This window comes from Monodelphis domestica, chromosome 5 (assembly GCF_027887165.1).
Source record: "Monodelphis domestica isolate mMonDom1 chromosome 5, mMonDom1.pri, whole genome shotgun sequence".
Taxonomy (NCBI): domain Eukaryota; kingdom Metazoa; phylum Chordata; class Mammalia; order Didelphimorphia; family Didelphidae; genus Monodelphis; species Monodelphis domestica.
In genome coordinates this window covers 168,961,848-168,972,109 of record NC_077231.1, presented here as the reverse complement: position 1 = coordinate 168,972,109, position 10,262 = coordinate 168,961,848, and the positions used below count along the sequence as shown (strand labels likewise).

The window sequence follows — 10,262 nt, the reverse complement described above, 5'->3', positions numbered from 1 at the left end:
TTTTTGACCATCAATCCCAACAGAGTGAAAATGACACTGTAATAAATGAAAGGGAGGGTGATAGTGGCTAAGGCAAATGGCTGGGGTGGGATCTAGAAGCTGTATATTTTTACCCTCCCCTAACCACTTTGAACTCAACTTCTAATTTCCTTTTGGCAACAACCCTTTGCCAACCTTTCATCTCAAGCCCAGAAGTTTCATCTATCTTTGAGAGATTATTAGGTATTGAATCAGATCAGGGCAGAATTTCTATGCACAGACTTCTCATAACACAATGTAAAGAAAGTCTCTCTCTTAGGGCTCAGACTATACAAGTTAACTTTAGTTGATGAACTCACTCTTCTTTGCCATACTGAGAATTGTTTGGTGGTTTCTAAGATCAGAATCTACAAAATATTAAAACTTAGTAGAGATTTCTGGCAAGGAATGACTAACCCCACATTTTATCTGGAGAATTAAAATCAGCTGGTCAAAATATTGTATCTTGCATTTAATTTCAGAAGAAAGCCAGCTAGATTTAAAAAAATGAGTTTAAACAAGTGTTTAGAAAGGTAACGAGAACATGAAACAATGAGGTAATATTCAACAAACACAGCAGCCACTTTAGTAATTGAGCTCATAATATATAAAAATTGAACCTGATGTAGGGGAAAAATGACTAAACATTTTACTATCATGCTGCAAGAGATGAATTACAGAAGACCAAACTTCATTAAACAATTTTTGACTTCTTTATTCAACTTTTTAAAAAATCAGAATCAAAAGCCTTTTGAAAAAGGACTTGCATTATTTTCCTGTGTTAGGCCAATTCGTTCTTAAATTAAGTAGAATCTCAACATCTTGCTGAGCTAGTTTATAAATCCCAAGTTCATTTAATGCTGCTGTGGCAGTAGGTTCTTCTGGAGCTGACTGTAGTACATCCTTCAAAAGTAGGGCAGATCCAACATTTAAATTCAAGACAATACAGGCTTCTTTAATACTATTTTCAAGAGAAAGAGAAGCAAACAAAATCTTTATATTGTTACATATAAATTTCACTTTTTAAGCATTCCCTAGTAGCCCAATGATCCTTTTATATGAATTGCTGTAGGTTTTAGCCCCCTTAAAAACTACATAAAAATATTTCTAATCTCTCACGATGGAGTTTTGTATGTCTTTATTTTCAAATATTTTCAAAATAGACAGTAATCTCTTTTTGGTGTAATGAGGCTCTACCAGTATAGTATAGTCAAGACCTCATAGATATATAAAGATAGATTTATGTTACGAGGAAGGAGAAAAATCGAGCAGCAGAGAGGAAAAAAAGACTGAAATGAAAGTAGATTGCCCTATCTACCATAAGTAATTCTTTGTATTAAAAAAAAGCCTACCTCTGGACATAAGATTTTATTTTTAAAATATATTTAACTTTTAAACCAATCTGAAAGCATTTGCATTAATTTCACTTCATATAAGAGACAGTGTGGCAGTCCCAAAAAGTTGGAAAGGTGAGCCAAACCTATGTTCCAGAGACCTGACTGGGTCATCCTGAGCAAGGCTCCTAACCTTGTAGTGTCCCAGGCAACTCCACGGATCTAAGTTTTAAAAAAAGTTTTTAACCTGGAAGGAGTTTTCCTGTACCAATGAATTCAGAGGTCTAGACCTCAGTACATAATATCATAATCAAGATTCCTATCAGGTTTAAGTAGTGATGAGTAAACTTCAGGTCTGGCCTTATCTTCAATATGAAATGGCCTAGATTTTACCATCTTAATTCTACACTTATATGCACCTCACAAAACTGAGTTTGCTTTCCATGTTGTTTATGGTTAGTGCACTTTATAAATCACTGCAATGTGGGAGCTGTTAATTTTATAATTTATCATATAGCACCATGAAAAATATGAATTTTAAAGAAAATGTTACAGAAAAGCCAAGATTTAGCTTCTTTTTCATTTCTGTTCAGTTCCCTGAAAACAGGGCCTAAGGAACTGTACTACTTTCGTGTCTCCCACAGTATTGAGTATATTCCTATTACAGAGTAAGTACCTAAAGAATAGCTGTGAGGGGGATCTCATTTTGAAAAATTTAAAGGGCAACTTAAATGTGTTATTGTCATTAACAATAATGATACATTCTTATTAAATTTAATTGATATTCCTATCTTTTTCCATTCACAAAATCTACCACTATCAATCTTCAATTTTTTTTTTAAAGTAATCAAACTAATCCAACTAACTTGTTATAGAAATACAATAAATCTGCAATTTGCTTACTGCTTGAAATAGTTTTCTGGTCTCTTGCAATAGTGGGAAAACAAAGGGAAAAGATTCCGAGTCATGTCGAATTGAAGCTGAGCTGCTCCTCCTTCATTGAAGTAATTTGCAAGAATTATCTGTATAAACAAAGAACAATTTATCCCCTGTAAGAGATGCTTTCATAGGTATAGATAGCCCTAGGCCAACTAGATGATCTACTTACTTCTTGATAGATGTATATATCCAGCTTTTCTACAAGCATTTGCCAGAAAATTTTAAATAAGGAATAACAAAGCTGCTGTTCCAGTTGAAGGAGGTGATCTCTTAAAGAAAGCAACAATGGACAAGCTGAACTCGACAGGGACATTACTGCTTGTTCTGCCTGAGAAGGCAAGGACAACCACCTGAAAGAATCCAAATCACAGGCCACTGATGAAAAATCTGTATTGCAAAAGTGATTATTGTACATTTTGTCTTTTAGAAGCTAAAACAAATTTCAAAGCTTACTCTAACTTAAGGCATTACTTTAAATCAGCTGAATTATATTAAAAATAGTACAAATCCTAAAGAAAACACTTAAGGATTTATGAAACAGCTACTGAGTTAGACCAATATTTAAAGGAAATGTTCAGTTTTTGTACTGATTCCCAAAATGAAACAATCAGTAGTAGTGACATTTTCATATTTAAGGTTCAGACAATCTATTTAGAGTTCAAATATAGTAAAATCTCAGTTAGCCTCCTGGCACCCTCAAGCATCCTTAACTGAGCTAAAAAATCCAGAAAGGGATGGGAGAAAAGAGCATTTAAGAAGAGAAGAAAACTTTTCAGCAGCAACAAAAACAGTTGAGAGTGGACCAAAGACATAAAAAAGCCATTGGGACAGGTAATGGCTTAGTAAACAGAGTACCAGACCATGAGTCAGGAAGTCCTGGGTTCAAATTGGGCCTCAGACAATTGGTAGCTATATAACCCCAGGCAAGTCACTTAAACCCAATTGCCTACCCCTTACCACTCTACTGCCTGGAACCATATTGATTCTAAGACAGAAGATAAAGGTTTAAAAAGAAAAAAAGGCCGTGATTAGTCAGGCCACTAAAAAAGAATAAAAGAAACTCTAGGTGTGATGTGATGTCTATAAATGATCATCCTCTTTAGAAAAAATAAGGGTGAAAGAAACAACAAAATATGGAAACATTAAGAAACAAAAGCTTCTGATAAAGGGAAGATAGAAACAGCCAGTCAAGGTGGCAGGACCTGGAAGAAATCATAAGGATAGAAAGACATTGTGACAACAGAAAACTGAGCAAAGAACCACAAGAGAAGCTAACAATTCTGAAGGAGGGCTGTCTGCATTTACAGGCTTCTCAAGGCAAATCTTTATGTCACTAACTGTAGCAGCAGTTGGGAGATAACACAGACACATAATTCATTTAAATCCTATCTGCCCATAAAAACAGTACAATAATTGATCATGACTGAATCAATAAGAAAATGAAGTTATAGTCCACATACCCAGATTAAAACAAAAAATATAAATTGCAATTTAGAAAGATTGATTTGGAAAATTTTAAATAAATGGGATTAGAGTATAAAAAGCTATTACCCTAGGCAGGGCAGCTCATTCTCCAGTGATTCTGGATGCTGACTCTAAACAAACTCTCACAAAAAAACAATCCTGGTTGATTTAGACTACGGATTCCTATAAAAAAAGAATATGAAAAACTCACCTTTCCTTTGTATATAATTTTGCTGCATCTTTGATGTCTCTGAAGACATGATCTACTTGACGAGTCAACATGTCAAGCTTCAAACGCTCCAGGAGATTAATCATATCATCAAAGACTGAGCTCTCCATAGAGGCTAACTGCCCTAGCTGCAATTTACTGAGAGCCTTACTCTCTGCAAGGACTTCCAATGCAGCCTGTTGAAGTTGCAGGAAGAACTAAAAACAATAGTAAAAAAATGTTTATGTAGTCTAACATAGTACTATATATAATTTTAAATATTTTAACATAAAGATTCCCCCTCTAAAAACAAAGACTTTTGTAGTGGAAGCTCAAGGAGACAACTGAAAATATCAACTTTTACAATGGCATAATAAGCAGCCATTTTTCTTTAAACTGCCCTAATGGAGAACATTTCATAAATAAAATGTCAGTTTATTTTCATCCTAGTACCTTATTCTCCCACATCTTTTAGATGAATATAAAAGAAAAGAAAAAAATCAGTGTGGGCTTTCTCTGGAAACTTGCTGAGTTTTCCCTAAGGTAATTCTTTTGGCTCATAAATCTCTCTCTTGAGGTTATAAATAAACTTCCTTCCTTTCACTGAAGATGTGGGGTCCTATGAGTGTGAAATGTTGAATGTATGGTCAACCACAGGTGATGTGGTATACCTTTGGCTTTGCTTTGTTATGAGGAAAATCTGGAGTGAGGAATGGGGTAGGGGATCTATCCAGAAATGACTGTGATTTTGTAGAAACAAGAAGCACCAATAAAACTTTTGTTATTGGTCTCTTTTTTACACAATCCAAAGGCAGCAAATATAGAAACATTCAATAAACACCAAAATATTCACAGCACCTTTTTGGTGGCAAAAAACTAGAAACAAAATAAATATCACCTGAGACTAGCTAAGAAGCTTATATGAAATGAACATTGCCATGTATTACTGCACTGTAACAAAAGAGGAATGTTAAAAATTCAGAAAAATATTGGAAGGGGGAGAGGTAGATGGCTCAGTGCATAGAGAGCCAGAACTTGAGATGGGAAATCCTGGATTCAAATCTGGCCTCAGACACTGCCTAACTGTGTGACTCTGGGCAAGTCATTAAACCTAATCTCTTACATCTTATTGCTTTTCTGACTTGGATACTTAATACTAATACTTAATACAAATACTTAGTATCAATTGTAGGGGAAAAAAGCACAGGAAGACATATGCAAAGTCAAATTCATAGAACCAGGAAAACAACATATACAACAAATACAATTGCAAATGGACATAACAAAAACAAAATCCTATAATTATAATGAACCAAGCTTGGTCCCCAAAAAGAAATGAGAAAACACATTTACCTCCCTCTTATGAGTCTAGAATATTACATATGGTGTCAAATTCAGCTGAAATGAGTTTTGCTGCTAGACATTCCTTTTTATTTTTTGTTACAAAGGACAATTCACTGGGTAGAACAGTAATAGAATTGGAAATGAAGGCAATGTAAAAACAAAGGAAGAAGCAAAAAGGCCTCACTTTTTAGAAAAATAATAAAAAATAAAGATTAAATAAATGATTCTCTTTAAGCTAAGTAAAATTTAGATAATTTAGAACATATTTCCAGTCACAAAGTGACCATCTAATTTTACCATTAAAAAATTAACGTTCAGATAGCACTAAGTGGTAAAACATTTTCCATTTTAAGAGCATCAGACATTTTGATGGCGTCAAAAGTTAATTTTCATATAGTACTTGGTTAACTGAAAAGCATTTCCTTACAACTCTGTGAATTGGGTAGCAATGTCATGTTACCCTGATCTGCAAATGCTTGGTTTCACAAAATTTTTTAGCTATAATTGAATAAAACATGAAGTATGATATGATAGGACTTTGGTTTTTTAATAATAATAAAACTCTAGGAAATGAAAATATAAATCCAGACTAAAAAGCTCTCATATTCTGTTAGAGGTATTGGGGTTAATATTTCACATCTGGAAATAAGCAGACACCTAGAATAAATGGTTTAGCATGAGAACATTCTAATAAGAGCTAAAAAAAATATTGTTAACACATAAGAAAAGGATAAACAAATATAAGGCAGCATTCCTCAAACCAATGTGGCCACACACATTTGAAACATGTTGATAAAACCTGCACTACTAGTTTCGAAGATACCCTGACAAAAAACCAAGAATGAGGAAATTTTAAAGTAATATTAAATAACTTACACCCATTTTCATAATGAAAAATGTTTATGAGAAGTGTTTTTTAACACATGATTTTATACTTAAGAGGAAAATATTGTTAGTATAAAAATTCTTTGCAAATTTCCTACTCACATTCAGATGAATGACAGAATGCTGACAAAACAGTTTGGGGAACAGATGTAAGGAAATGACTTTGGCTTTTACATAAGAAGTAATCTAGAGCTTCCCAAGATGAATCTAAATCATGTTTAGGTCAATAGGCTCTTTCTTCCCCACTGGAAGTCAACAAGAGAGAATGAGGGTGAAAGAAATAGGAAGAGATGGCCAAAAGGGATCATACAATCACACATTTAGAGCTAGAAAGGACCCAAGAGTCACACAACCCACTTAAGATTATAGATGAAAAGGTACTACAATCCAGAAGAGTAGTAAGAAGAAATAATTGAGAGAGAAAACCACTACTTGGAAGCTATAAGAGAATAAAGTCCCATGACATCATGAGGGTGATTAAAATGAGGCAGAACTGTGCAAAGTCATCAGACTCACTCTATTAGCCACACTGAAGTCCAGTGGCAGGGAAAAAGTAACTTAGAACATAAGGTTCACTTACATTGTCAATGAAGACCAACATTACATTTAAAACTTAACCCTACAAAAGGGAAAAATGTAAAATTCTAGATTTGGCTTCAATAAAACAACTGCACAAGTCCAGAATGGGGGATACAATGTAAAAATAGCTTTTGAGACTTGCAAACAAAATGAGTCAAGTGCAACACAGAAGCCAGAAAAGGCAACAGGATCTTGGGCCACAGTATTTCAGAAGCAACAAGGTAACCAGAGCAAAGGAAGTTACAGTCCCAATGTATTCCACCCAAGTAAGGGCACAGTTGACAGATGTGATCATTTAATACAAAATTTTGTTTTTGAACAATAAAGAAGCTATTGCCAAAATGAAAAGAAGTGCACTGGAAAGTAATCTTTATAGTAAATGTTATCTAATAAAAATATGACATCTATAAGACCACTGTAAAGTTGGAAGAGTGTGACCAAGATGATGAAGGGATACAAAATCATGTGGCAAAGTGAGAACTGGTTGAATGGAGAGAGGAAGGTTAGCCAATATAAAAGAATATTCTTCAATATTAGTTGTTTTTAAGTTTTGAAGAGTTGTTAGGTAAAAGATTCCCCTCACCTTTTTAAAACATTACATTGAGTGGTAGATACAGAAAAATGTCAGGCTCTTACTATTGTAAGATGTGGACAGTTTCTGATGAAAGCTTTGTGTCCATCTTCAGAAGAGCAATTGAAAAGCACCTCAAGTTACATGGTATTTTAAGAGATAAGGAAAAACTTCCTATTGACTTAAAACTATCTAAAACTAGAATGTACAATGAGTCAAGTTAACAAGCATTTGTGAATAATACTATGTTTTATGACATTTATCATGGCACCATGTGACAGGTGCTATGCTGAGAATACAGGAGAAAGATAGTTCCTGTTCCCCAGAAGCTTACATTCTAATGAGAAGGCAATTCATAAAAGGGAGATGAAAAGCAGGAGTAAGAAGGGACCTATAAGAGGTATATTAGGTGGTTTCTTTACTGGGGTTTTTATGGTAATTGGAGGTGCTGGGCAAACACACAGAGAAATAAGGTAATGGGAAAACAGAACTCTTTCCCTCCTCCCCCCCACCAACTTCTGCTGTCTTTTTCAGTTGAACTCAAGCTGGGATTCAGAATGGGTAAGTTGACTGAAATTTTAACAGATAACTCACTCTCTAAAATACCAGAAACAGGGATTTAAGGAAGGAGAAGTAAAGGGAGTTTGAATAGGAGAGAGGGAGTTTAGGATTTCCCATATGTATTATAAATCTCAAGGTGAATAAGTAAAGTTGTATAGTCTTTAAAAAGGGATATTGGTTCCTCCCTGCCCCCATTTGAATTAGTTTTAGTCAATTTATAACATTATTCTTTGGTTAAAATAATCACATTATTTCCCTCCCTCCCCTCCACCCACCCAGCCAAGGTGCAATTTCATTGGGTATTACTTGTGTCTTTGATCAGAATCTATTTCCATGTTGTTGATGTTTGCACTAGGATGTTCATTTAGTCTACATCCCCAATCATATCCCTTCGACCAATGTATTCAAGTAGTTGTTTTCCTTCGGTGTTTTTACTCTCACAATGTTTCCTCCGAATATGGATAGTGGTTTTTCTCATAGATTCCTCCAAGTTGTTCAGGGTCACTGCATTGCCACTAATGGAGAAGTCCATTACATTCGACTGAACTACAGTGTATCAGTCTCCGTGTATAATGTTTTCCCGGTTCTGCTCCTCTCAATCTACATCAATTCCTGGAGGTTGTTCCAGTCCCCATGGAATTCCTCCACTTTATTATTCCTTTGAGCACAATAGTATTCCATCACCATCATAAACCACAATTTGTTCAGCCATTCCCCAATTGAAGGGCATCCCCTCATTTTCCAATTTTTTGCCACCACAAAGAGCGCAGCTATGAATGTTCTTTTACAAGTCTTTTTCCTCATTATCTCTTTGGGGTACAAACCCAGCAGTGCTATGGCTGGATCAAAGGGCAGATAGTCTTTTACCTACCCTTGGGCATAGTTTCCAAATTGCCCTCCAGAATGGATGGATCAATTCACAACTCCACCAGCAATGAATTAATGTCCCCACTTTGCCACATCCCCTCCAGCATTCATTACTTTCCTTTGCTGTCATGTCAACCAATCTGCTAGATGTGAGGTGATACCTCAGAGTTGTTTTGATTTGCATTTCTCTGATTATGAGATTTAGAACACTTTTTCATGTGCTTTTTAATACTTTTGATTTCCTTAACTGAAAATTACCTATTCATGTCCCTTGGCCACTTATCAATTGGAGAATGGCTTGATTTTTTGTACAATTGGTTTATCTCTTTATAAATTTGAGTGATTAGACCTTTGTCAGAGGTTTTTGTAATGAAGATTGTTTCCCAATTTGTTGCTTCCCTTCTAATTTTGGATGCATTTGTTTTGTTTGTAAAAAAACTTTTTAATTTGATGTAATCAAAATTACTGATTTTACATTTTGTGATTTTTTTTCCTATCTCTTGCTTGGTTTTAAAGTCTTTCCTTTCCCATAAATCCGACGAGTATACTATTCTGTGTTTGCCTAATTTGCTTATAGTTTCCTTCTTTATATTCAGGACATTCATCTATTCTGAGTTTATCTTGGTGTAGCGTGTGAGATGTTGATCCAAACCTAATCTGTCCCAGACTGTCTTCCAATTTTCCCAGCAGTTTTTATCAAATAGTGGGTTTTGGTCCCCCAAACTGGGATCTTTAGGCTTCTTATAGACTGTCTTGCTGAGGTCATTTATCCCAAGTCTATTCCACTGATCCTCCTTTCTATCTCTTAGCCAGTACCAAATTGTTTTGATGACCAGTGCTTTATAGTATAGTTTGAGATCTGGGACTGCAAGTCTTCCTTCCTTAAATTTTTTTTCATGATTTCCCTGGATATCCTTGATCTTTTGTTCTTCCAAATGAACTTTGTTATGTTTTTTTCTAATTCAGTAAAAAAAGTTTTTTGGTAGTTCAATGGGTATGGCACTAAATAAATAAATAAGTTTGGGTAGGATCATCATTTTTATTATGTTAGCTCATCCCACCCATGAGCAATATTTTTCCAATTGTTTAGATCTAGTTTGTTTTAATTGTGTGGAGAGTGTTTTGTAGTTGTGTTCATATAGTTCCTGTGTTTATCTTGGCAGATAAGATTCCTAAGTATTTTATATTGTCTAGGGTGATTTTAAATGGAATTTCTCTTTCTAATTCTTGCTGCTGAAATGGGTTGGAGATATATAGAAATGCTAATGACTTATGCAGGTTTATTTTGTATCCTGCAACTTTGCTAAAGTTGTTGAGTATTTTGACTAGTTTTTTTGGTTGATTCTCTAGGATTATTTAAGTAGACCATCATATCATCTGCAAAGAGAGATAGCTTGGTCTCCTCAGTGCCAATTTTAATACCTTCAATTTCTTTTTCTTCTCTAATTGCTACTACTAGAGTTTCTAGTACAATGTTAAATAATAGAGATGA

General features: G+C 34.7%; 1 protein-coding gene across 2 annotated transcripts in view; it reads right to left on the bottom strand.

Moving 5' to 3' along the window:
• Window positions 1–708: 708 nt before the first annotated feature.
• Window positions 709–10,262, bottom strand: part of RINT1 (RAD50 interactor 1) — a 33,940-nt gene continuing 24,386 nt past the window's right edge. For both annotated transcript variants that reach the window (XM_007504087.3, XM_001371864.4), the window contains exons 11-14: window positions 3,967–4,181; window positions 2,461–2,641; window positions 2,256–2,374; window positions 709–979 (exon numbers count right to left, since the gene is read on the bottom strand). In XM_007504087.3, the coding sequence (XP_007504149.2) occupies window positions 787–979; window positions 2,256–2,374; window positions 2,461–2,641; window positions 3,967–4,181 (708 nt within the window). In that variant the 3' untranslated portion in view covers window positions 709–786. The remainder of the gene's footprint in view (window positions 980–2,255; window positions 2,375–2,460; window positions 2,642–3,966; window positions 4,182–10,262) is intronic.